Source organism: Amblyraja radiata, chromosome 22 (genome assembly GCF_010909765.2).
Source record: "Amblyraja radiata isolate CabotCenter1 chromosome 22, sAmbRad1.1.pri, whole genome shotgun sequence".
Taxonomy (NCBI): domain Eukaryota; kingdom Metazoa; phylum Chordata; class Chondrichthyes; order Rajiformes; family Rajidae; genus Amblyraja; species Amblyraja radiata.
The window spans coordinates 43,674,287-43,701,810 of NC_045977.1; the positions used below are offsets into that span (position 1 = coordinate 43,674,287).

General features: G+C 42.9%; 1 protein-coding gene across 1 annotated transcript in view; it reads left to right on the forward strand.

The window, feature by feature from the left end:
- smg1 (SMG1 nonsense mediated mRNA decay associated PI3K related kinase) overlaps window positions 1-27,524 on the forward strand; it is a 153,093-nt gene that overhangs the window by 93,738 nt on the left and 31,831 nt on the right. The window contains exons 42-54 of the mRNA XM_033041229.1: window positions 436-684; window positions 1,878-2,016; window positions 2,098-2,207; window positions 2,332-2,550; window positions 6,207-6,400; window positions 11,150-11,322; window positions 12,165-12,444; window positions 15,429-15,701; window positions 16,015-16,249; window positions 18,045-18,271; window positions 22,465-22,621; window positions 22,958-23,147; window positions 23,932-24,401. Of these exons, the coding sequence (XP_032897120.1) occupies window positions 436-684; window positions 1,878-2,016; window positions 2,098-2,207; window positions 2,332-2,550; window positions 6,207-6,400; window positions 11,150-11,322; window positions 12,165-12,444; window positions 15,429-15,701; window positions 16,015-16,249; window positions 18,045-18,271; window positions 22,465-22,621; window positions 22,958-23,147; window positions 23,932-24,401 (2,916 nt within the window). The remainder of the gene's footprint in view (window positions 1-435; window positions 685-1,877; window positions 2,017-2,097; window positions 2,208-2,331; window positions 2,551-6,206; window positions 6,401-11,149; window positions 11,323-12,164; window positions 12,445-15,428; window positions 15,702-16,014; window positions 16,250-18,044; window positions 18,272-22,464; window positions 22,622-22,957; window positions 23,148-23,931; window positions 24,402-27,524) is intronic.

Sequence of the window (27,524 nt, forward strand, 5' to 3'; positions counted from 1 at the left end):
GCCACAGAGTTCCTCCTGCACTGTTTTTAATGCTCAATCTGACTAGGCTACAGCACCCACTAAGCATTTGTAGCTGGATGACTGATAGTTCAAACATTCTCTGTTGTTCAGTTGATCCTACAATGTGCTTCTGATTAGGGATTGAGAATGGGTTTTGTAGCCCATTGTTGGTTTGTCTGCAGCTATTAATGTAATTGACTTTTGAATGTTGGCCCGGATTCTGCTTCTAATCCAGGCTTTTGTTTGGGAAGTAAGCAAAAAGATATTATCTTGGAGCGGGAGCCGACAATTTAAAAATATTAAACCCTCCCACACACCCTTCTTAATTGACTGCACTGATTTTTATGCCACAATAGTTAACTATATTTCCTGTGAAACTGTAAATGTAAGATTGTACTTATTCACTTTCTCAATGTATTTGTTTTTTCATCCCAGAATCAAGATTCGTACCAGACTACTCAAAATCCAGCTTTGGTCCCCCGACCCAGTGAGCTGTACTACAGTAAGATTGGTCCAGCTCTAAAATCAGTAGGTCTTAATCTTGATGTCTCACGACGCGATTGGCCTTTGAGTGTAATGAGTTCCGTCTTGGAAGAACTAATGGAGTCCACGCCACCAAATCTTCTTGCTAAAGAGTTGTGGTGCTCATGTACTACTCCTGATGAATGGTGGTGTGTTACACAGGTATGAATGATGAAACATGATTACATGCAAAGCTATAAAAATATTCTACATTTAAAAATGGAAGTTGCAATAAATGCTGTTGTGCATTTGGAGACATAGTTGGGGAGATTTTTATTAATACAGGACTTTTCACACCTGGGGACATCCATAACAATGTATTTCTCTATAAACTATCCTCTCAAATATGGAAGGTACACAAAATTGCTGGAGGAACTCAGCGGGTGCAGTCTCAAATATGGAGACTGACATGCAGGGCTCTGACAACTAGATGATTTAGCCATTTGTATCGATGGCTGAGAAATAACTGCCTTTGTCTTCACAGTTTCAAGCTACAGTCTTTTAATTATCTCAATCTATGAGTGATTTTAAAACATATACCAATCCATTATTACATAATTCCTTAGAAAGTGGTCTAAATGGCTTTCGGTATATTGGCATTCAATGGTCAGATTATTGAGTATAGAAGTTGGGAGGTTATGTTCAGCTTTGATCATTTTATAGGAAAGATGTTGTCAAGCTGGAAAATGTGCAGAGAACATTGGCGGGGATGTTGCCATGACTTGGGGGGCCTGAACTACAGGGAGGTTGAGCAGGCTAGAACTTAATTCCTTGATGCAGGAAGACGAGGGGTGATCTTATAAAGATGTACAGAATCATGAGAGGAATAGATTGGGTAAATTCACAGGCTTTTGCCCAGAGTAGGGGAATTGAGAACCAGAGGAGATAGGTTTAGGGTGAAGGGGGAAAGATTTAATAGGAACCCGAGGGATAACCTTTTTACACAGAAAGGGTGGTGGGTGCATGGAATGAGCTGCCGGAGGAGGTAGTCGATGCAGGTACTATCGCAACATTTAAGAAGCATTTACACAGGTACATGGGTAGGTTTAGAGGGATATGGGCCAAACGTAGGCAGGTGGGACTAGTGTAGAAAGGGCATGTAGGTCGGCATGGACAAGTTGGACCGAAGGGCCTGTATCCACACTGTATGACTTTATCACTGACACATTTCATTAAACACAGCTTTTTGAGAAATGTATTGGCCACATTTTCTAATCTATTGCCGTGCAAAATATTTTTCATAATGTTGCTGTGAGGCAACTTAAAATATTATACAAATGTTTTAAGGCGAGTTGCTTGAATTCTTTTGTATTTTGATTGATGTCTTTTAACAATGAGTACTATTTTATTCCTAGTCGTATGCAAGGTCAACTGCGGTTATGTCCATGGTGGGCTACATAATTGGGCTTGGCGATAGACACTTGGATAATGTTCTAATAGACATGACAACCGGAGAAGTGGTGCACATTGACTACAATGTTTGTTTTGAGAAAGGTATTAACATTTACAATGTATATCATTTTAGTATCATCCTGTTGCATGATATTGAGAGAAAATGTTGTCAATTATCTTTAGGGAAAAGCTTAAGAGTTCCTGAGAAAGTTCCATTCAGAATGACTCAAAATATTGAGACTGCACTTGGTGTGACGGGGGTTGAAGGATTGTTCAGACTTTCTTGTGAACAGGTTAGATTTATAATACATTGTTATTGGATGTAATTATAGTATACACACAATTACATCACCATTAATTCCAGTATTATTAGACACTTTCCATTTTCACTCAGTTTATTACTTTGTTCCCTTTTAGGTAGTTCAAATAATGAGACGTGGACGAGAGACTCTCTTGACCTTATTGGAAGCTTTTGTGTATGATCCTCTGGTGGATTGGACGGCAGGTGGTGAAATTGGATTTGCTGGTGCAGTGTACGGTGGAGGAGGACAGCAAGCCGAAAGTAAACAGAGCAAGAGGGAGATGGAAAGAGACATTACCCGTAGTCTTTTCTCTTCCAGGGTTGCTGAAATTAAGGTAACTTGCTTCGAATATAATGAACAAGTATATAAAACAGAATTCAAGGTGAAACCTGATTTGAATAAAAGTTGGAATTAGTGATTCTTGAAATAAAATGCTTTGCGTTATAATGTGCTTAAAGTATATTAGATACTTGACTAAGTGGGACCCGTTGGGTCCCATGTTCACACGGGAGGGCTGGTCCCCCGACGCAATATTCCACCTCTCCACCAATTCCAATATTGGTGGCCAGTAGGGGGGCTTTCTGGAGTGCTGGTATGGGTTCTTGGGGTGGCAGCTCAGTCCCTCAAGCCTGATCTGCTGGCAGCTCACTTATGGCTGGTGGGCTGGCAGTTGACTCATGACTATTCCTTGAAATTCCTTTTCAAGCAGGGTGCAAGGCCACCAAATTCAAATCCATTTTCCTACCATTTCAAGCAGGGTGCAAGGCCACCAAATTCAGTGCAGTTTCATACCACTTCAAGCAGGATGCAATGCCACCATTTGCCACCATTTGCAGTAAGTAGTGCCTTTCAATTTCAAGCCACACCCAAGCCACCATTTGCAGTAAGAAGTGCCTTTCAACTTCAAGCCAAAGCTCCCAAGCCACCATTTGCAGTAAGTAGTGCATTTCAATTTCGAAATGCCATGTTGGCCCTTATTGCGAGGGGATTTGAGTTTAGGAACAAGGAGGTCGTACTGCAGTTATACAGGGCCTTGGTGAGACCGCACCTGGAGTATTGTGTGCAATTTTGGTCTCCTAATTTGAGGAAGGACATTTTCGCTATTGAGAGAGTGCAGTATAGATTCACCAGGTTAATTCCTGGGATGGCGGGACTGACAAATGATGAAGGAATGGGTCGACGAGGCTTAAATTTGCTAGAATTTAGAAGGATGGGAGGGGATCTTATAGAAACATATAAATTTCTAAAGGCTAGATGCAGGAAAAATGTTCCCGATGTTGGGGGAGTCCAGAACCAGGAGCCACAGTTTAAGAATAAGGGGTAAGCCATTTAGAAACATAGAAACATGGTGCAGAAAGTGCCACTAGAGCTCTTTCTAACTCTCTCTTAAATCCATCCAGTGACTTGGCCTCCACTGCCCTCTGGCAGGGAATTCCATTAATGCACAACTCTGGGTGAAAAAGTTTTTTCTCACCTCAGTCTTAAATGACCTCCCCTTTATTCTAAGACTGTGGCCCCTGGTTCTGGACTCGCCCTACATTGGGAACATCTTTCCTGCATCTAGCTTGTCCAGTCCTTTTATAATTTTATAGATGAAGAGATATAGAACGGAGATGAGGAAAAACCTTTTCACACAGAGGGTTGTGAATTCTCTGCCTCAGAAGGCAGTGGAGGCCAATTCTCTGGATGCTTTCAAGAAAGAGTTAGATAGAGATCTTAAAGTTAGCGGAATCAGGGGATATGGGGAGAAGGCAGGAACGGTGTACTGATTGTGGATGATCAGCCATGATCACAGTGAATGGCGGTACTGGCACAAAGGGCCGAATGGCCTACTCCTGCACCTATTGTCTATTGTATTCCAGTCCTCTTGATATAAATGCTAGCATTGAATTTGCCTTCCTTACTAATGATCCAACATAAAATTGACTTTTTGGGAGTCCTGCACCAGCACCCAAGTCCCGTTACATCGCCAATTTCTGGATTCTGTCTCCTATCTTAGCATCATCTGCAAACTTGGCTACAATGCCTTCAATCCACTATTCCAAATCATTAATAAACAACATAAAAAAGCTCCTTTTATTGCAACTTTTTGCCTTCTGCCATCCAGCCAACCCGCTATCCATGCTAGTATCTTCCCTTCAATACCATGGGCTCTCGTCATCCCTAGCAGCCTGACGTGCGGCACCTTGTCGAAGGCCTTCTGAAAATCTAGGTAAACAACATCTGCAGCCTCCCCTCTGTCTATTAATAACTTCCTCAAAGAACTTCAGCAGATTCATAGAAACATAGAAACATAGAAATTAGGTGCAGGAGTAGGCCATTCGGCCCTTCGAGCCTGCACCGCCATTCAATATGATCATGGCTGATCATCCAACTCAGTATCCCGTACCTGCCTTCTCTCCATACCCTCTGATCCCCTTAGCCACAAGGGCCACATCTAACTCCCTCTTAAATATAGCCAATGAACTGGCCTCGACTACCCTCTGTGGCAGGGAGTTCCAGAGATTCACCACTCTCTGTGTGAAAAAAGTTCTTCTCATCTCGGTTTTAAAGGATTTCCCCCTTATCCTTAAGCTGTGACCCCTTGTCGTGGACTTCCCCAACATCGGGAGCAATCTTCCTGCATCTAACCTGTCCAACCCCTTAAGAATTTTGTAAGTTTCTATAAGATCCCCTCTCAATCTCCTAAATTCTAGAGAGTATAAACCAAGTCTATCCAGTCTTTCTTCATAAGACAGTCCTGACATCCCAGGAATCAGTCTGGTGAACCTTCTCTGCACTCCCTCTATGGCAATAATGTCCTTCCTCAGATTTGGAGACCAAAACTGTACGCAATACTCCAGGTGTGGTCTCACCAAGACCCTGTACAACTGCAGTAGAACCTCCCTGCTCCTATACTCAAATCCTTTTGCTATGAAAGCTAACATACCATTCGCTTTCTTCACTGCCTGCTGCACCTGCATGCCCACTTTCAATGACTGGTGTACCATGACACCCAGGCCTCGCTGCATCTCCCCTTTTCCTAGTCGGTCACCATTTAGATAATAGTCTGCTTTCATGTTTTTGCCACCAAAATGGATAACCTCACATTTATCCACATTATACTGCATCTGCCAAACATTTGCCCACTCACCCAGCCTATCCAAGTCGCCTATCCAAGTCACCTTGCAGTCTCCTAGCATCCTCCTCACAGCTAACACTGCCCCCCAGCTTAGTGTCATCCGCTTAGTGTCATTCGTCAGGCAAGATCTTCCCTTCACAAAACCATGCTGACTTTGGCCAATTTTATCGTGAACTTCTAAGTACTGCGTTACCTCATCCTTTACTGACTAACATCGTACCAACCACAAGTCAGGCTAATTGGCCTATAGTCTTTGCTCTTCTGCTTTACTCCCTTGTACAGCAGGATGATATTTGCAATTTTCCTGTCTTCAAGAATCACTCCTAACTCTAGTGATTCTTGAAATATCACAACTAATGCCTCCACAATCTCTGAGGCCACCTCCTTCAGAACCCTGGGTTGCAGTCCATCCAGTCCAAGTGACTTATCCACCCTGAGACCTTTTAGTTTTCCCAGCACCTTCTCCATAGTAATCGCCACTCCACTAACTTCCACCCACTGATCAGCGATCCTGCAATTAACCTGTAATTATCTTGCAAAATCAAACCATAGAAGATGTTGGAAATTTGAAAAACCTGAAAATATTTGTGTACTGTGGACAAATTGATAGCACGCAAACAAAATGTTTTCACTGTACCTCGGTAAACGTGACTATAAGAAACTAAAACTAAAAATACTACAATATTGAAATAAACACGCAAAATATTGGAAATCTCCAGTTACTCGTGCACTACCTGTGAAAGAAAAAGGTTTATGGTCATTACCTGGTATATCATTCATTACAATCAGTGTTATATGATGAAAGTTTTTTGGCCTGAACTAGTTTTTTTAATACAAACTTCTCTTTCCTTCTATCCCTCACACCTAAGGTGACTTGGTTTAAAAACAGGGATGACATGCTGGCAGTTATTCCTAAACTTGATACAAGCCTGGAGGATTATCTGAATCTCCAAGAGCATTTGACCAAAGTGGAGAAGCTCCAGGGAAAACTGCTGCAGGAAATAGAATTTCTGGAAGGAGCTGAAAATATCTCTGATCATCCTGCTCTTACCTTAGAACAAAGGTATGTATTTAATCACCTTGTTAATTTGTTTCACACTGTTTCCTGGTAACTGCTAAGATTTACCTCACATTGACTGTAACATGTAGAAAATAAGATGCTAGATGCTAGCTTACAAAAAAGGACACAAAGTGTTGGAGTAACTCAGGATAGGTGATATTTCGAGTTGTGGTGGGGAGGGGGGGGGGGGGGGAGGATGGGGGGGAGGGGAGGGGGAGAGGGGGGAAAGAGGAGGACCAGGACAAAGCCTAGCAGATAACGGGTAAACACAGGTGAGGGGTTTTGATTGGACAAAGGCCAGATATTAAAACAAAAGGTGGGAGACAGAAGACACAGTCCTGATTGGACCGATCCAAGATGGGTAGGAATCTGCCTACAGACAGAAAGTGACACAGCTGGCGTCCTGGTGCCTTCGTAACAACCTGGAGCTCATTGCTCTTAAGACAGTGGAATTGATAGTAGACTTTTGAAGAGCTATATACATACTTGGCCAATAAACGTATTCATTCATGTAAATTGCCAGAGGAACGAATGTAGGTGGAAGCAAGGGGAAGAATAGGTGTGTCCAGGTTAGAAGTTGCCTAAAATTGGCAAATTTGTTATTTATTACATTGGGTTGTAAGTTAGTCAAGCGGAATATTGAGTGTTGTTCCTCCAATTTGAGCTTGGCCTCACGCTGGCAATGGAAGAGGCCCAGGCCAGAAGTGTCGGTGTGGGAAGGGGAATTAAGATGGTTAGCAAACGTGAGGGATCCATCTGTGATAGCAGAGGGGAAACAACATTTATTAAAGAGGACATCCAGGTTTCCTGGAATGGAAGGCCTCATCTTGGGATGCAGCAGAGACAGAGAAATTGAGAGTGGGAGATAACATCTTAGAGCTAGGGGGAGAGGTGGTGTAGTCCAATTAACTGTGGGAGGCAGTAGGTTTGTAGATGTTAGTCGATAGTCTGTACCCTATGATGGAGATCTAGAAAAGGGGGAGAGGTTTCAGAGACAGTCCAGGAGAATTTGAAGGAAGGGTAGAAGTTAGTAGTGAAGTTAATGAAATAATGAGTTCTGTACGGGTGAATGAGGCACCGATTAGTGGTGAAAGTGTTGGAGGATAGTGACAGTGTACGGCTAAACCAAGGTCTGTTTGATGTTACCGATAAAGTCAGGCAGAGCAGGGGCTTATGGCTACACCTTTAACATGGAGAAAGTGAGAGAAATCAAAGGAGAAGTTTAGGGTAAGGTTAAGTTCCGACAGGCGGAGAAGAGTGATAGTAGAGGGCAATTAATTGGATCTCTGTTCGAGGAATAACTGGAAGGCCCAGAGACTTACCTCGTGGGGAATGGAGGTGTAAAGGGACTGGTTGTTCATGGAAAAGATGAGGTGATGGGAGACTAGAAATTGAAAGTTATTGAAGAATTGAAGGACGTGTGAGGTGTCTCCGAGGTAGGTGGGAAAGGACTGGAGAGGGGTGGGGGAAGGAGGGTAGACAAAAATGCTGGATAAACTCAGCGGGTGCGGCAGCATCTATGGAGCGAAGGAAATAGGCAACTTTTTGGGCCGAAGGCATGTGGAGATGAGTTTAGTGGGACAGAATTAGGCAGAGGCATTGGGTCTGCCAGGTCAGTCCTGTTTGTGGATTTTGGGGAGGAAAAAGAGAAGCGGGCAGTGCGGGCTGGGGAACTAAGGTTGGAGGCTGTGCGAAAATTGGCAGAGGCAATGAGATTAGAAATGGTCACTGAGATGATGGCCTGATGTCAAGAGGTAGGTATAAGGAGTGTCTGAAAGCTGGCCTCAGCAGGTTGAGGTCGGTCTGCCAGTTTACAATGGCACCTTCCTTATGGGCAGGTTTACTAACAATGTTGGGGTTGTTGAGAGCTGTGCATTCAGAGGGGCTGAGATTGGTGTGAGCAAGGGGGATTAGAGGTCAGGATAGTTGATGTCGCACTGGCAGTTGGAAATAATAAGGTCCAGAGAGAGTCGGCAGGGGGAGTTGAAAAGGAAGGGGTTGAAAAGGAAGGGAAGACGGCAGAAGGGGTCATCACCAGATTGCGAGGACACCTGACCATAGAAAAGGGGTGAGAGGCGGAGGCAATGGAAGGGCTCTACCTCATGGTGGGCCCTAAAGGTGTGGACATAGGAGTACACAGGTAAGGCCTTTTTGGATGACTGATTGTTCTGCATTCGAAAGAGGGAGGTCGGGAGGAGAATGGTGAAAACACAGCAGGGTGAGGGCCGGGATAAGAGGGGAACAGAGAGGTTGAGGTAGGTTCAGGTGAGGTACTGTATGTGGGGGGGGGGGGGACCAGAGGAAACCCATGTGGCTACAGGGAACTAGCAAACTCCAAACAGACAGCAGCCGAGGTCAGGATCGAACCTGTGTTCCTGGTGCTGAGGCAGCAGCACTACTAGTTGCGGTACTGTGCCATTGTCTGTTGGAACTGCCGTTGTTTTTGTAGCAAGGTCACAAAATTTTGAGATTTTAAAATCAATTCTGCAATTCATCCCATTAGATAAAGCATAAAAAGAAGTTTAATTTGACACCTAATTCACTTTCATATCTTCAGTATTAAAGTTATGGCCATTTTCATACTCGGAAATTAGCATCTTGTTCGCTATTGCTTTTCCATTGACTTAACACAAAAGCTATGATCAAGGACAGCCAAAAGCCCATAACTTTCTTAAAATTTAAGAGAACTGAAAGAAATTTTCAGTTATTATAGATTGAAGCATTCTGAAACAAATATGAAACAATCTTGTTCAAAAGGGAACTGCAGATGCTGGAATATCGAAGGTACACAAAATTGCTGGGGAAACTCAGCGGGTGCAGCAGCATCTATGGAGCGAAGGAAATAGTGCGACGTTTCGGGCCGAAACCCTTCTTCAGACTGATGGGGGGTGGGGGAAAGAAAGAAGGAAAAGGGGAGGAGGAGGAGGAGCCCGAGGGCGGGCGGATGGGAGGGTGGGAGGAGACAGCTAGAGGGTTAAGGAAGGGGAGGAGACAGCAAGGGCTAGCCAAATTGGGAGAATTCTATGTTAATGCCATAAGGACGCAAGGTCCCCAGACGGAATATGAGGTGCTGTTCCTCCAATTTCCGCTGTTGCTCACTCTGGCAATGGAGGAGACCCAGGACAGAGAGGTCGGATTGGGAATGGGAGGGGGAGTTGAAGTGCTGAGCCACCGGGAGGTCAGGTAGGTTATTGCGGACTGAGCGGAGGTGTTCGGCGAAACGATCGCCCAACCTACGCTTGGTCTCACCGATGTAAATCAGCTGACATCTAGAGCAGCGGATGCAGTAGATGAGGTTGGAGGAGATACAGGTGAACCTTTGTCGCACCTGGAACGACTGCTTGGGACCTTGGATGGAGTCGAGGGGGGAGGTGAAGGGACAGGTGTTGCATTTCTTGCGGTTGCAACGGAAAGTGCCCGGGGAGGGGGTGGTGCGGGAGGGAAGGGAAGAATTGACGAGGGAGTTGCGGAGGGAGCGGTCTTTGCGGAAGGCAGACATGGGGGGAGATGGGAAGATGTGGCGAGTGGTGGGGTCACGTTGGAGGTGGCGGAATTGGCGGAGAAGTCTGAAGAAGGGTTTCGGCCCGAAACGTCGCCTATTTCCTTCGCTCCATAGATGCTGCTGCACCCGCTGAGTTTCCCCAGCAATTTTGTGTACCTATGAAACAATCTTACTTGGATGACCTGAAATTAAAGCATATAATTAGTTAATTACCTAATTGTAGCTAATTACAAAATTCAATTACTAGATCTAAACATCTATCCATTTCTTAAGAAAAGATTAACATTTTTAAATAGCCTAAGTGTCCAAATAACATCCACACAAGAATTCACAATATAACATGATTTTTAAATCTCATTGTCATGAATTTATAGGCCAAATGGAAGGAATTTAGTGTTTAATTCCCGTAAATTAATGGCCATTTTAATCATCTTGCGAGTGGGATTTTGTGGAACGCGATCGATTGGAACGTTGCGGTTGCGGTGAATTTAAACCCCATATCGGCAGGAAAAATGCTGCCGGTTCGTATGGGGCCTAAATCAACCCTAACCCTAACCCTAACCCTAACCTTTTCGCAACGTAAAATTTGGGTTAAGGTAATCCTAAGGAGCACGTTTATATGTAAAATAAACGGCTTACCTTTAGCTGCCCCGTAAGGGAGATCCGTCCCGTTGTCGGCGTTGATGTTAGAAGCGGATTATTATTTTACTCCAGAGCTGAAATTGTCCGCGATTTAAAAAAAAATGTTCACAGAACGGCAGTCGGAACAATTCTTCAGCATTAGCTAGCAGCCCGAGAAAATGTATCCAGGACAGGCAGGAGAAAAACCGCATTTTAACCCCGCCCCCCCCCCCCCCCCCCAAAGGCGCCAAAGTCGCGCACGCGGCAAGTGGCAGAACTGCAGCGCCGCTGAAGGTGAGTTTTGTAACATACCTAGTTTTTGTCCATTCATTTACGAGTAAGGTATCCTTTTAATCATGTCTGTTAGTGGTGGGAAAAAATGGTATGGTCCTGATACATTTATTACCATCCTTCCACTGAACTGAAGCAACCTGCATTGTACATTGTACTTATGCATTGTTTCTATTTTCCAACATGATACAGGGAGAACGAATTAATGCAGTTTTATTAAAATGTCCTGTAATATTTTAATGTTTCAATATGATGCTGTTGGCAACTGTGGCAGAATCATAAAAATAGTGTAAAATTGAATATTGACTATCTATAATACAACCTTATTTTCCATTCAGATATTCAGAACATACTCAGCTTCAGTCTCAACAACTGGCTGTACAGGATGCTATTCAGGTGAAACTGAATGACTTTGAACAGTGGATTACACAATATCAGGCTGCCTTTTCAAGTCTGGAAGCTACACAGCTTGCAAATCTGCTTCAGGATATCAGTACACCTCTGGACTTGGGTAATGGCCTTTCACTGACAAACCTCCATTGAACTTAGTTCACGTGAAAAAATATTTCAAATAAACTTGAGCTTTGCATAATAGAGAAAGATCATGAAGCCCATAGTTAGTTATATTTGAGTGAGCCGGAATATAACGCTAATTCACATCCGCCATCACTCAAGTAAATTACAGCATTAGATTTTCTACTCTGCATGTGATATAGTGAAGCTCTGGACTATCTGGCAACGTATTTTCGCACCATTGGATGTTATTCCATTACCAATATACTTCTAATTTATTTTGACATTACATGATAGTATAAATGTTCCTGTGATCCCAGTAAGTTTTAAAGAAGAGCGATACCCAGGGTCCCATTGAGCAGAAGGGTGCATGGAAATGGCACCTCGTGGGCCAGATGCCAAACCATCAGGCTCTTTGAATAATTGGATAGCAGATTAGTGGAGTTTTACTGCGGTTCTGTGCGTTTCTGTTGTTAATAACCTCGCAGGTTTTGTACATATACAAAAGCATGTAACCTGAAAAATGTTCTGAATATAAATATATATAAATGTATAAACAGAGCGCAATATGAACAACGGTACTTGATTCTAGTAACAAACTAGATTCTGTTTCCCAGGACAGAGCTTACATTGTTTTTGTATGTGATGTTGATCTAAAATAAAAATAAATACTAGACTGGGTATCATTTCCTCATTATTATAAATGTAAAATCTGCATGAGCAACTGCAGGTACATTTTAAGCTGCTTTACCTATTGCTCAATATAAAGTACATTTTTCTGCCTTGACCATTTAGCTGTGATCCCTCATTCCCCTCTGCCCTCATTATATTTTAATATAGGTGCTCCAAGCTATGTCCCAGCTACAACATTCCTTCAGAATGCTGGTCAGACGCACCTGATCAGCCAGTGTGAACAGCTGGAAGGAGAGGTTGGAGCATTGCTGCAGCAACGTCGTACCATCTTGCGTGGCTGTCTGGAGCAGCTTCATAGCTACGCTGCTGTAGCTCTGCAGTACCCCAAGGCTGTTTTTCAAAAGCATAGAATGGAGCAGTGGAAAACATGGATGGAAGAACTGATTTGTGACATGACAGTGGAACACTGCCAGGAACTGTATCGAAAGTACGTACAATGTGAACTATGGTGTGAACTAAATGGAAATTAGATTGATAGACACAAAATGCTGTAGTAATTCAGCGGGTCAGATGGTGGTGAATCTATGGGATCTGTGGAGGCCAAGTCAGTGGATATTTTTAAGGCAGAGATAGACAAATTCTTGATTAGAATGGGTGTCAAGGGTTATGGGGAGAAGGCAGGAAAATGGGATTGGGAGGCAGAGATCAGCCATGATTGAATGGCAGAGAAGACAAGGCTGAATGGCCTTTGACAACGCCCAGAGGATTGTCGGCTGCCCTCTCCTTACCTTGGAGGACCTACACAGTTCCCGCTGCATCAAAAAATCCCAGAGTATTATAAAGGACATTTCCCACCCCGGACACTCCCTGTTTGAACTGTTGCCGTCAGGCAGACGGTACAGATCTACAAGGACAAACAGACTTAAAAACAGTTTTTACCCCAATGCTATAAAGGCGCTAAATGTAGCCGCCAAGGAACGCAGGGGCGATACATACTAAGGGACTGTGGTACACTGTGAAATCGACAGAAGGATGTAGGGTTGGGTGTTTATGCGTGCTATTTTCATGATATTTATTTTAGTTGTTTATCTTTTTTTTAATATTTTACCTTGTATGTATCGTTAGCTTTTAGAAATGTTTGAATGGTGCACTGACTGGCTGACATTTTTTAATTTTGTTGTACATGGTTCATGTTACAATGACAATAAAGAAACTATTCTATTCTATTCTATTCTAAATCTACTCCAACTGGGTCAGGCAGCATCCTTGGGGGAAAATGGATGTGACGTTTCAGTCTGTCCATTATCTTCAAGTATGCTGCCTAACCCATTGAGTTACTAAATGGCCCATTGAGTTACTCCACCATTTCATGACTATCTTTGGTATAAACCAGAATCTGCAGTTCCTTTTTATTAGATATTGTATCGAGTTTACTCGTAAATAAACTCTTGTAGCCACTCAACATGGAATAGAAGTGTGAATGGGCTGACCACAGTAAAGCCAAGTTTTGGTCAAATCATTATAGACTTATGAACTTATGGATAAATAGATAGTTGTCGTCATTCGTGATAAACTTTGTTCATCTATATCTATATTACTAAAAGTCTGATCTTGACCACTTCCTGTTCTGCATATATTGATTTTAGAAAAAACACTGCCACTAACGGCTGTGATTTTTGGCCATCTTACTCAGAGTCGTGCAGGACGAGGATTTTTCCCATTGATGAAAAATAAAAGAGTTATTAGTGTTTAAAAAATGTTGAGATTCTCTCTCCTGAAGGCCATGCCCCTTCCGGAGGGACTATAAAACCCGGAAGTGTTGAGTGCCTCAGTCTGTCTGTGCAAGATGGGGGAGCGAGGGGGTCGCGTCTCTCAGTCTGAGCTGTGAATAACACTGAACACATGTCTACTAAACTGAGTGGTTTTACTGTCCTGTCGGTGCCCTTAATGTGGTTTGAAAATATAGTTTGGAAATGCTAAAGCTGTGTTGCCTTTGCTTTGGAAATGCTAAAGCTGTGTTGCCTTTGGTTTGGAAATGCTAATGCTGTGTTGCCTTTGGTTTGGAAATGCTAAAGCTGTGCTGCCTTTGGTTTGGCAATGCTAAAGCTGTGTTGCCTGATTAAAGTTGCCTTGCCTAATTAAAGTTGCCTTGCTTTCTATATAATTAAAAGTCTAATCCTGACCACTTCCTGTTTGATTTTAGAAAAAACACTACCACGTATGGCTGTGATTTTTGGCCATCTTACTCAGAGTCCCCCTCCGCTCATCAGGTGCCGAGGATTTTTCCCATTGATGAAAAATAAAAGAGTTATTAGTGTTTAAAAAATGTTGAGATTCTCTCTCCTGTCAATCACGCCATTAAGGCCACACCTCTTCTGGTGGGAGGCGGGGAGGGACTATAAAACCCAGAAGTGTGGGCGTGGCTCAGTCTCTGCAAGATGGAGGAGGGAGAGGTCACGACTCGCTGCCTTTAGTGGCCTTGCACCCTGCTTGAAGTGGTAAGAAACTGCACTTGAATTTGGTGGCCTGGCACTCTGCTTGAAATGGAATTTCAAGGAATAGCTGTGAGTCAACTGCCAGCCCACCAGCCATGAGTGAGTGAGCTGCCAGCACAACAGGCTTGAGTGACTGAGCCGCCATACTATGTCCATACTAGCCCTCTGGAAACCAGTCCCGTTAGCCCACAACACCCATACTAGCGCTCCAGAAAGCCCCCCCACCCCTCAATGGCCACTAATATTGGAATTGGTGGAGAGGTGGAATATTGCGTTGGGGGACCAGCCCTTCTGTGTGATGCTGGGACCCAACGGGTCCCACTTAGTCTAGTATATTACTAAAACTCTCATCTTGTTTGTTTCGATGCATGCGTGTCTGTGATCTCTGATTCGGTGATGTCCTCCAATTACACCAAAACGGTACACGATAGCGGTACAATTTTTGGACCACCTTACACACAATTGTCATGTGGTGTGGTGGTTTGTATCAAGTTTCGTTCAGATTGATGTTATTTTACAATTTATTCACATTTAAAGCGTAAAAAAAATTTAAACCGCGTCCCCACTTGCCCTTAACAGTGTATGATGTCACAATGGGATCTTATTTACATAAACTACCCCGTTCACTTACAAAAAAAAATCGAGATTTTCATTGTGTGTGTTGGGGGGAACGGGACGTTTGATCCACATACAGAATAGTTTGGTTAAAGGTTTATAAAAGTGGCTTTTAGAAAAGTGGCTTTTAGAATTTGATGAACAGATACTCTTGAAAGCACATATTTGCGCACGATATAATGATAGTTGGCAACCAGTTCCCAATGGGAATGATTGACAAAATCTGTCAGAATATTTGCAGATTGATTTGACAGGTAGATGCACTGCAGCATAATTCTAGGCAATGAGCCTGAAAGCTGCTACCATCTGCTATTAAATCGCTGGGAATTTTTATGCATGCAACTTTCTCTTTCCTTTCTAGGTATGAGGTCCAATATGCTTCCCAGCAGCCTACAACAATCTGTCAGTTCATAACAGCCACTGAGATGACTCTTCAGCGTTTTGCAGCAGATGTTAACAGTCGGTTAATCAGGCAGGTTGAGAGGCTGAAACAGGAATCTGTAACGGTGCCCGTATGTGAAGAACAGTTGAAGGAAATTGAGCGCTGCATCAAAGTTTTTCTCCATGAAAATGCTGATGAAGGATCCTTAAGCCTGGCTAGTGTGATAATCTCTGCTCTTTGCACATTAACAAGGTATTGTTTGTTCTATGTGTAGCTACTTGCTGCACCAGGTAGTTAACATTTAATAATTATAAAAGTTTGAGCTTTAATTGGATTAATTCATCATCCGAACTTCCTGCTTTGTCAAATGCCGCCTTTATTCCCACAAATGTAAAATGATCCAAGAAAAGTGTAAAATATCTGGTTTAAGAGCCTGAAGTTGACTTGAAATTGGATCTATACATAACTGTTGCGATGAGTGAAATGAAGGGTGTGAAACAGTCGTGAACGGTGCAGCGGTTAAAATCTTAAAGCTCATGTATACCCAACTGTTTTGTTGTTTTAGGCGGAACCTTATGATGGAGGGAGCTGCATCAAGTGCTGGGGAGCAGCTGGTTGATTTGACTTCCAGAGATGGTGCTTGGTTTTTGGAAGAGCTCTGTAGTATGAGCGGCAATGTCACTTGCCTTGTACAACTTCTTGAACAGTGTCAACTGGTTCCACAAGATCTTGACATCCCAAACCCTAGTGAAGCATCAGAAGCAGTTCATTTGGCTAATGGAGTGTACACTTCCCTCCAGGTTAGTGTTGGAATGAATTGTTAGCAGAATGCATTTCATAGAACTGTGCAGTACACCTTTGGCCCACCATGTCCTTGCCGAACCAGATGCCATCTAATCTCTGCTGCCTGATGTGATCCATATCCCTCCATTACCTGTATATTCATGTGCCTATCTAGAGCCTCTTAAATGCCACTATCGTCTCTGCCTCCAACACCACTCCCTGGCAGCCCATCCCAGGCACCTACCACTCTCCATGTAAAACAAAAACTTCTGATGGATCTCCCCATAACCTCAACATTCACAGAAAACAAATAAGTTTGTCCAATTTCTTCTTATTGCTCTAATCTAATAGTTACCAACCATTTTATCTCCTCTTCCCATTCCCATTCTGAACTTACTGTCCTGGGCTTCAACCATTGCCAGAGTAAGGTAACAGGTAAACTGGCGAAACAGCACCCTGTATTCTGCTTGGGTAGCTTGCAACCAAATGATATAAACATCGAATTCTCCAAATGTAGGTAATATGCAACCCCTCTCTTCCTGTGCCCCAACTGAACTTTCACCCACTCCCAGCTACATTCCTTCCCTTCATTTCACGATTTGCAACCCCTCTTCTTATCTCAAACCTTTAGTCTTTTCATCTCAGGCCTTTGTGCAAAGATTTGCCTATCAAAGCCCCCCCCCCCCCTCACCTGCATCCATCTAGCATTTGCCAGGCTTTGCCATGCCCCTCCTCTCCCAGCTTTCCTCCCCACACTCCACCACAATCAGTCTGAAGAGGGTGCCCGACCTGAAACATCTCCTGTCCATATTCTACAGAGATGCTGCTTGACCAGCTGAGTTACTCCAGTTCTGTCTCTTTTTTCTATCCTCTGATCCAGGCAGCATTCTGGTAAAGCTCTTCTGCACCCTCTCCAAAACGTCCACATCCTTCCTGTAATGAGGTCACCATTCCAGAGGAATGTGATCATTACAGTAAGAAGGATAAGAAGAGGGAATATAAACTAAAGGACACAATTGTGAAAAGGTTACTAGAACACACACAGTGTGGTAGTTATACAAGATAGAAACAGACCCATTTACCAACTGAGTCCATGCCAACCATCAAGCATCCATTTTCACAAATATCTTTTTATTATTCTTCCAACATCCTAAGATTCTAGCACTCGTCAACATGCTAAAGACAATTGACAGAACCCAACTAGCCTTGCATCCCCCAGAATGCAGGTTGAAATGTTTGAAAACATACAAAAACAAGGAAATAATGATGAACCTTACTGAAACACTCTATTGTTCATACTGGAGAATTATGTCTAGTTCTGGGCTTTCCCTTCAAAGATGAGGTGGTTTTACAAAAGAGATTTACTTAAATGATTTTGACTGTGCGACACCGTGGATTGTAGAAGCTGAGTTTATTCTGGATAGAGGAGGTTGTAAGCGTATCTGATGGAGGTATTTACAATCGATAAGTATTGTCGCGGCTGAAAAATCAGAATTTCTTCATAATAGCCAAGGTGCAAGGAGGCATAGAATGAAGATGAATCATAAAACAATCAAAAGTGCTGCATTTTGTTTACACAGCAATAAAGATTTGGATTTATCTTCTTGGGTGGTAATGGAGGCAGCTTTCATTATAGATAGCATTCAGGAAGACTACACGCCCATGAGAGAGAAAGTGGGACTAGTTAGATTGCTCTTCTGTAGAGCAGGTATGGAGTTAATGGGCTGAATGGCCTCCCTTCACACTGTAACCATTCCGTGATTCAGGTGTGTGTTCTGATAATATTTGAACTATTTTGTCTATTTTTAACAGGAGCTAAACACCAACTTCAGACAGATTATCTTTCCAGAAGCCCTCCGATGTTTGATGAAAGGAGAGAATACTTTGCAGAATATGCTGAATGAGCTGGATAGCATAATTGAACAAACAACTGATGGGATTTATTTGCAAATGCTCATAGATTCTCTACAGGCTTATCTAAGGAATGCTGCTATGGGAATGGAGGAGGAAACCAATGTTCATTATATTGATGTTACCAGGTAAGTGCCAGTAATAGAAGGAAATATTCATTACAGTGCCTTCCATAATGTTTGGGACAAAGAGCCATCATTTATTTATTTGGATCTGTACGCCACAATTTGAGATTTGTAATAGAAAAAAATCACATCTGGTTAAAGTGTGTGGGAGTGGGTGTGTGTGTGTGGGAGTGTGTGTGTGTGGGAGTGTGTGTGTGTGGGAGTGTGTTTGTGTGTGTGTGGGTGTGTGTGGGAGTGGGTGTGTGTGTGTGGGAGTGTGTGTGTGTGGGAGTGTGTGTGTGTGGGAGTGTGTGTGTGGGAGTGTGTGTCTGGGAGTGTGTGTGTGTGTGTGGGAGTGTGTGTGTGTGGGCATGAGTGTGTGTGTGTGTGCATGAGTGTGTGTGTGGGCATGAGTGTGTGTGGGCATGAGTGTGTGTGGGCGTGTGTGTGGGCATGAGTGTGTGCAGGCCCAGAGCTGCGGGAGAGTCAGAGTGAGTTGGTGCCAGGCCGGCACCTCTAAAAATACATTGTCTTTTTCTTTACTTGCTTGATAATTATAGACAATAGGTGCAGGAATAGGCCATTCAGCTTTTCGAGCCAGCACCGCCATTCAATGTGATCATCCACAATCAGTACCCCGTTCCTGCCTTTTACCGATATCTCTTGACTCTGCTGTCTAGGTTTCTCTTGAAAGTATCCAAAGAACCAGCCTCCACCGCCCTCTGAGGCAGAGAATTCCACTGATTCGCACTCACTGTGAAAAAGTTTTTCCTCATCTCCATTCTAAATACCCCTTATTCTTAAACTGTGGCTCCTGGTTCTGGACTCCCCCAACATCGGGAACATGTTTCCTGCCTCTAGCGTGTCCAAACCCTTAATAATGTTTCAATAAGATCCCCTCCCATCTTTCTAAATTCCAGAGTATACAAGCCCAGCCGCTCCATTCTATCAACATATGACAGTCCTGCCATCCCGGGAATTAACCTGGTGAACCTATGCTGTACTCCCTCAATAGCAAGAATGTTCTTCCTCAAATTGGGAGACCAAAACTGCAAACAATACTCCAGGTGTGGTCTCACCAGGGCCCTGTACAATTGCAGAAGGACCTCTTTGCTCCTATACTCAACTCCCCTTGTTATGGAGGCCAACATGCCATTTGCTTTTCTTCACTGCCTGCTGTACCTGCATGCTTACTTTCATTGACTGATGAACAAGGACCCCCAGATCCCGTTGTACTTCCCCTTTTCCCAACTTGTCTCCATTTAGATAATAATCTAATATTTATATTTCATATAATAATCTAATAGTTATATTTCATGATAATTAGTGAGTGCAACCATGCAATATTTTGTCTTATTATTAAATTAAGTATTATAAGTTTTATTGTACTAGTTATACACTGGGATGTGGTGATAGGCTATCATCTTGTTTGACCCTCTTGGGAGACTTGGGAAACGGTGTAATTTCAAGGTACAATTATCAAAACATTTCTGCATAAAGGGGGCGCTGCTCTCTATTACCCCCGACTGGGGCATTACCCCTTGGGAACCCTACCGGGGGGTGGGGGGCAATGCCCCCGGACCCCCATCTCTCTTCCTCTTTTTTCAGATTTTTCCCGTCTCACCCCTGATGACTACAGAGGTCAGTGCGACAGGCCTGTAGTCTTTAAGACCAGCAATCCTTGTCTTTTTGGATACAGGGACTATAGTGGAGACCTTGAAGCAGGCAGGGACAGTACAGGTTTGCAGGGACTGGTTGAAAAGCAAAGTTTTCCATTATCATGGTTCCAAATTGAACAACTAATAGATGAGAAAATGGACCATCAATGCTCTATTGCAGTACGAATATAGATAAGTTAACCATCTTGTGTGTAATTATTATGCAGTTTAGTGTTGTCCTGTGCAACCTGGTCTAATGGATTGACTGATCACCTTCTTAGATTTCCCTGAAAATCAGTGTCTACATCAGAGCACACAAGTAACACAACAGAAAACAAGGTCTCAACTCCAAATTCCAATGGGCATTTAGCAATAATTCGAGCTATATCATTGGTTCGTAACTTCGGAGGAACTTTGAGTTGAAAGTTGATTTTTCTGCTGTGTTCTTTGTAACAGATGTGTATAAAACATGATTTTCAATCAAATCCGAGATGGTGAGCATCCAATCTTCTTACTTACTTTTATTAGGTACAGAATGCAATCGACCAATACCAAGCAATTTATATACGTCTCCGATAAACCATCAATGTTTGCTAGATTTTGGTCCTTGAAAATGCAATTTTTGGACATTGAAAAGTCCTTGAATTTATAGCTGTTCCAAGTGTATGAACCTTGCTATACAGTTCAGAATTCATTATGCTACTACCATCAGCAGTTGTATCATCAATGAAGATAAGTACCAGTACCTTCAGCAGTCATACATGCCCAGGCCATAACACCCCCACCACCGTGTTTCATAGATGAGGTGGTATGCTTTGGATCTTGGGCAGTTCCTTCTTTCCTCTATCTGATATAAGTTCATCTTTGTCTCATCTGTCCACAAGACCTTTTTCCAGAACTGTGGTTGCTCTTTTAAGTACTTCTTGGCAAACTGTAATCTGGCCATCCTATTTTTGCGGCTTACAAGTGGTTTGCATCTTGCAGTGTAGCCTATGTTCATGAAGTCTTCTGCGGACAGTGGTCATTGACAAATCCACACCTGACTCATGAAGAGTGTTTCTGATCTGTTCGACAGGTGTTTGGGGATTTTTCTTTTATTATAGAGAGAATTCTTCCGTCATCAGCTGTGGAAGCCTTCCTTGGCCTGCCAGTCCCTTTGCGATTAGTAAGCTCACCAGTGCTCTCTTTCTTTATAATGATGTTCCAAACAGTTGATTTTGGTAAGCCTAAGGTTTGGCTGATGTCTCTAACAGTTTTATTCTTGTTTCTCAGTCTCATAATGGCTTCTTTGACTTTCATTGGCACAACTTTGGTCCTTATGTTGATAAACAGCAATAAAAGATTCCAAAGGTGATGGAAAGACTGGAGGAAAGACTGTGATAGCTGTTGTAAGGAGGCATTTAAACACACCTGAGCAATTACAAACACCTGTGAAGCCATGTGTCCCAAACAATATGGTGCCCTGAAATGGGGGGCTATGTATAAACACAGCTGTAATTTCTTCATGGTGAAACCAAAATGTATAAAAATACCCTTTATTAAAATCTGACAATGTGCACTTTAACCACATGTGATAATTTCTATTACAAATCTCATTGCGGAGTACACAGGCAAATAAATAAATGATGGGTTTTTCCTACATGTAAATGTTTTTTAAACATTGTGATAATACCTGCCTCAACTACTTCCCCGGCAGCTTGTTCCATACACCCACCACCACCCTTTGTGTGAAAAAGTTACCCAGTTGAAATTATCTAGATATTCTGTTTACTTGCACAGGTTTTTAGAGTGGAGAGGGTCCAGAGCAGGTTTACAACAATGATCCCTGGAATGAGTGGGTTCACATATGATGACAGCACTGGGCCTTTACTTGCCCCGTTTAGAAGGATGAGGGGGACCTCATTGAAACGGCCTGAATAGAGTGGATGTGGAGATGATGTTTCCACTAGTGGGAGAGTCTAGGACCAGAGGCCATAGCCTCAGAATAAAAGGATGTACATTAAAAAGATGAGGAGAAATTTCTTTAGTTAGTGCTGAATCTGAAATTCATTGCCTGTTGGGCTCGTGAATGGATATTTTTACAATAGACGGCGGGGATTGACTGATTCTTGATGGATGTCAAGTTTGTTAAAGTACTGATCACTAAGTGCGTGGAAATGTTAGGGCTTTATAGTATGTAAGTTGTTCAGTGTGATAAATGATAGTTGTTTATTGTGGTTTGTTACTGCCAAACAAACAACTCCAACTGCAGTTTGATTCCTTCAGATTTTAATCATTGGCAATTTAACATTTGTACTTTGATCCTTTCACCTCCTTCTTGACCACAGATGCTGTGAAGTTGTGATGAGTATAACCAGGAAATGTTTGTTGTTGTCTGTATATAAAAAAATATCATATTTCCAGGAACAATTTAGTAAAATGAGGGAGGAGGTAACAAATTAAAGTTTAGCACCAACAGATGAAATATAGCTATTGTGTTTGCAGTTTTGAATAAGATTTATAGATTTTGTCCACGGATGCTTTTTTAGTTTTGTTATACTTTTCAATTCCTCTTTTTAGAATGTTGCGAGCGCAGTACACTGAATTAATCCAGCCAAGGAGTGTGGATGGGTCAGTGGAGGAAACTCCCAAGATGTCTGCTGGCCAGATGTTACTCGTGGCTTTTGATGGAATGTTTGCCCAAGTTGAAAGTGCATTTGGTTTATTAATTGAGAAGGTACTGTTGTACGTTATGTTCTTTATTCGTATAATCTTAAATTTGTATAATCTTAAACATGGAAGATATTTTCGGTACTGTGTGGTTTACGCATGGAAATGTTGAGTTGCAGTTCTTTGTATCTCAGCTTGTCGTTGATTTGACTATTGTAATTGCTTCTCCAGTGTCAAGTTACTTTACGTATGTGAAATGAGACAAGTTGTGGCATGTAAACCACCCGGGGGTTTACTTTTGTAATGATAAAAGCCTTCATTATAGCTTCACTTCACCACATAGTTTTAATATGTAAACAATATTATGCTTTCATGTAATAAGTAATGCAAATGTTTTTTATAGTTAAACAAGATGGAAGTACCACTAACGTGGCGGAAAATTGACATAATTAGAGAGGCAAGAAGTACACAAGTCAACTTCTTTGATGATGATAATCACCGACTTGTGCTGGAGGAAATATTCTTTCTGAAACGACTGCAAACGATAAAAGAATTTTTCAGACTTTGCGGCACTTTTGCTCATACGTTATCAGGTAGATTTAAAAAAAAATATCTAACAGTTCAAAGTTTTTAAATTCCTTGCTTTTAAATGAGCAGCTTATCATATGATAATGAATTCTTGTTATGAGCTATTTTCCATTTTAAGCAGACGTGCTGTGATCAGTCTGAAGAAGTGTCTCGGCCCGAAATGTCACCTGTTCCTTCTCTCCAGAGATGAACTCCAGCATGAACTCCAGCATTTTATGTCTATCTTTGATTTAAACCTCGATCTGCAATTTCTTTCTACGCATGTAGGGTTATGTTCTTTGACGTGTGGTAGCTTCTGGTAAAACTGTTCTTTGTTGCCTTTCCTGAAAATGTCTAGGCTCTTCACCATTTAGTAAGAATTATATCAGTAACGTTGAATTATCTTAATTTGCATAAAGCATCTTTGGATTAAGGTTCATTTAGCTTTGTTAACATTTTTTCAGCCAGTGTTTCGCTTTGATTTCCTAATTTATAAAATGATTACATTTTACATTTTGAATTTATTCCCAAAAGCAGAAAGATTTCTTCAGCCTACACCCCAGAGAATTCACCTGGCGAGAGTGTCTGTATATCTCATGCTAATATTGTTTGTTTTTGATTCAAAATTGATCATGAAGTCTGTACCTGAACATTCCTCCACAGTAATACCTGAGCCATTGTGTGTTTCCCCAAGATGGAATATGTTTAATGCATTTAGTTTGTGTCTGAATCCTTATTTATTTTAGCCCCTTGTTTAAGTGTACCTTGTACTAATAACTGGTGACATGAACATTCTGTTTCATTCCCCAGGGGTTATTCCACTGGAAGATCCCAGTTCATTGAATGGTCCTGTCCAATTGGTTAACGTAAAATCCATGTACAGAAGTTCTTGCTTCAGTGAAGATCAAATGGCGAAGCCAATAAAGGCGTTTACAGCAGACTTTGTGAGACAGCTTCTGATTGGCCTCCCAACTCAAGCACTTGGACTAACCCTTTGTAGTTATATCAGTGCCCTTGGTGTGGACATTATTGCGCAGGTGGAAGCTAAAGACTTTGGTGCTGAAAGTAAAGTCTCTGTGGATGACCTTTGTAAGAAAGCAGTGGAACACAATATTCAAGTTGGCAGATTTTCACAACTAGTTATGAACAGAGCCACCGTTCTGGCTAGCTCGTATGACACTGCGTGGAAAAAGCATGACCTGGTTCGCAGGTTGGAGACAAATATTGCATCATGTAAGACCTGTTTTCAGAGGGTACAGATACAGATCGCCATGTTCCAGGTAACTCTTTATGCTTTTTTTTTGTAATTAGTGTACGGGAAGCATTTTTGTTTAACAAAATTCAGTGCTGGAGGAACTCAGCAGATCACCTAGAATCATATAGCACAGAAACTAGCCCTTCGGCCTAACGTGCCCATGCCATCCAAGATCCCATGTCTACGCTTGTCCTGCATGCCTGTGTTTGGCCCATATCCCTCTAAACCTTTCCTATCAATGTACCTGTCCAAATGTCTTTTAAATGATATGTCAGCGGGTGGAGAAACTGGAACCTTCAGTCTGAAGAAGGTCCCGATTCGAAAAGGATTCCAGCATCTACAGTTTCTTGCATCTTCACCTTTTTACGGTACGCTTCCTCTGGGCATTTGTACACTAACCCTAAGGTCAGGTCGGGGGGAGTTCCCACCGCAACGGGTACCATGTAATCCCGTGCTACTTGCTCCATGGTCGGATAGTCGGCGACTAAACTGTCTCCCCCACCTGGTTGCCAGGTGAGGAGGGGGCATTGGACCCCCAGCAGGACCAAAAACAAGACCTGTCAAAGGGCGGATGAGCTAGCGAGCCAACGGCCATCCAGACTTCAGTAGAAGTTGCGATCACTGTCGTACAGAGCATTGTAAGGCACCGTGCCCGTTGATATTGTCAACAATGATGATGATAACCCTCACCTTGGGCAGTACTGGGTAGAAGAAAAACCAGCTGCTTTAAACAAATTATTGCTCCTGTAATACATCAAGCAATAAGCGAGTTTGGTATCTCGATAAACGCAAGGAATCATGGGATTTGTCAAAGGTCATTCAGGATTAAAATAAATTTGTTAACTATTCTACCAAGGAATTAATCTAGAGTTTTGTCAACTCAATAGATTCCTTTCTTGTTCTGCTGTTCACACATTACTTACAGTCCCGGTTCCAGTTCAGTTCATCAATCTGCAATTATGAGATATTCATAAAGTTAAAGAATTTATTATTTTTATTTAATCCTTAAAGTGTTTGCTACTGGAATAAGAATATATTAGTTGTGTTTGAAACTTTTTTTTATCTTTATTCATAATTTATGTGTAAAAATATATTTAACCTGAGGTAGGCAGCGACTGTATCAGTGTGATGTGGACTGATGCTTTACCTATGAATGTACCGTTAAGGCAAAGATTCATCTCCGAGGAAAACTGAGCACAGGGTTGGCCCAGTGAAGGAGCCGCCAATCCGATATAAGACATTTAACTGGGAAATGCCTGCCCTTTAGTATTGGATAGATTGAGTGGAGGGTCTGTGCTGTTCCAAGTTTGCGGTGGTTGCGGTGCGTTTCCCCCAGCTACCTCGCCCAGTGCACGTAGACCAGCACAGTTCACCAGCCCTTGTTAGCAGAGGCCCTTTGTGCAGGTGTTACCTGAAGCCCAAAGGTTTTGTGGAGGTTCTGTGTTAGGATCGGGCACGCAGCGAACTAGCGAGATGGCTGTCAGATCAGATCAGCCCAGGTTGCCAAGTGGCGGAAGGGCGGAATTTAATGGGTCATTATTAAACTGTTCCATCTGTGCTGCATCGCCAGCTCTCCCTCTCCCATATTCCTCACCCCAACTGTCGACAAAGAAAACTGACTGAGAAAATGCTTCCACTCATATTACGGGTTTGCCCACTTGCTGGGGCGGGCGGCTCCACCTTCAGATCAGTCAATTCAGTTTTATTTATCATATGTAGGTTAACACAGGGTCAACGGTACAATGAAATGTGTTTGACAAGACAACGGGTCACCTCAGCAATGATATTACAAGGAAAAAATTAAGGTAAAAAAAGATAAGATAAAAGTGACCTTGGTAAATAAAAGACTATAATAAATAAAATAATGCGTTTATGAGTTCAGAAGCCTGATGGCATGATAATAAATGTTCTTAAGTCTGGTGGTGCGTGCAGCCATGCTCTTATATCGTCAGCCTGACGGTAACAAGGAGAACAGTCTGCGTGCTGGGTGGCTGTGGTCCTTGATGATGCTGTGTGCCTTCCGCAGGCACCGCCGGTGGAAAATGTCCTGAATGGCCGGGAGACAGTTGCCAGTGATGTGCTGTGCCGCCTTCACCACTCTCTGTAGTGATTTGTGGCTGTGGGCAGAACAGTTCCCGTACCAGACTGTGATGCAGCCCGTCAGCAGACTCTCGATGGTGCATCTAGAAGTTTGTGAGCATGCTCGCATTCATGCCAAACTTCCTCAGTCTTCTCAGGAAAAAGAGCCGCTGGCGGGCTTTCTTAGTTATTGTGTCCGTGTGCGGTGTCCATGAGAGGTCCTCAGTGATGTGCACACCGAGGAACTTGAAGCTGCTGACCCTTTCAACCTCAGCATCACCGATGTGGATGGGGAGGTGACCACTCCCCTGCTGTCTCCTGTAGTCCACGATCATCTCTTTAGTTTTGCTGACATTGAGAGAGAGGTTATTTTCCTGGCACCAGCTGTTTAGTGCCTTTACCTCCTCTCTATAGGCCGTCTCATTATTGTCTGTGATGAGGCCCAGGATGGTCGTGTCGTCAGCAAAGTTTAGGATGATGTTTGAGCTGTGCTTAGCAGTACAGTCGTGCGTGAACAGGGAGTACAGGAGAGGACTGAGCACACAGCCCTGTGGTGCACCTATGTCGAGGATCAGTGAGGAAGAGGTGTGGCTGCCAATTCTCACCACCTGGGGCCTGCCCGTCAGGAAGTCGAATATCCAGCCGCAGATGGAGGTCTCCAGTCCAAGATCAAGGAGCTTGGGGACAAGTTTTGCAGGAATGATGGTGTTGAATGCCGAGAGCGAGAATAGGTCCCGTCAGTTGGGGAGCTGCGACCCACTCCTCGAGTGAAGCCTCGAGTTTCGCTACGGTTCAAATGGCTGCAAATTCTCATAATTATCACCGCCCAGTCACCCGGACCCGGCTCCCAACTGTGTGCCCTGACAGACTGGAACCAACCCCAGAGGTTGGTAAAGTGACATCATCTTTATTTAAGCCAATCCACCTCGAAAGTTTAACCAGCCTGTTCGAATCCAATCTGATCTTTCCAACCTACCCCCCACAATGCACATTCTCCTCGTTTCCTTCAACCCAGGAACGTTGTTTAGATAGGAATGTAAGGACTGTCTCAAATTGGTTGACCGCACAA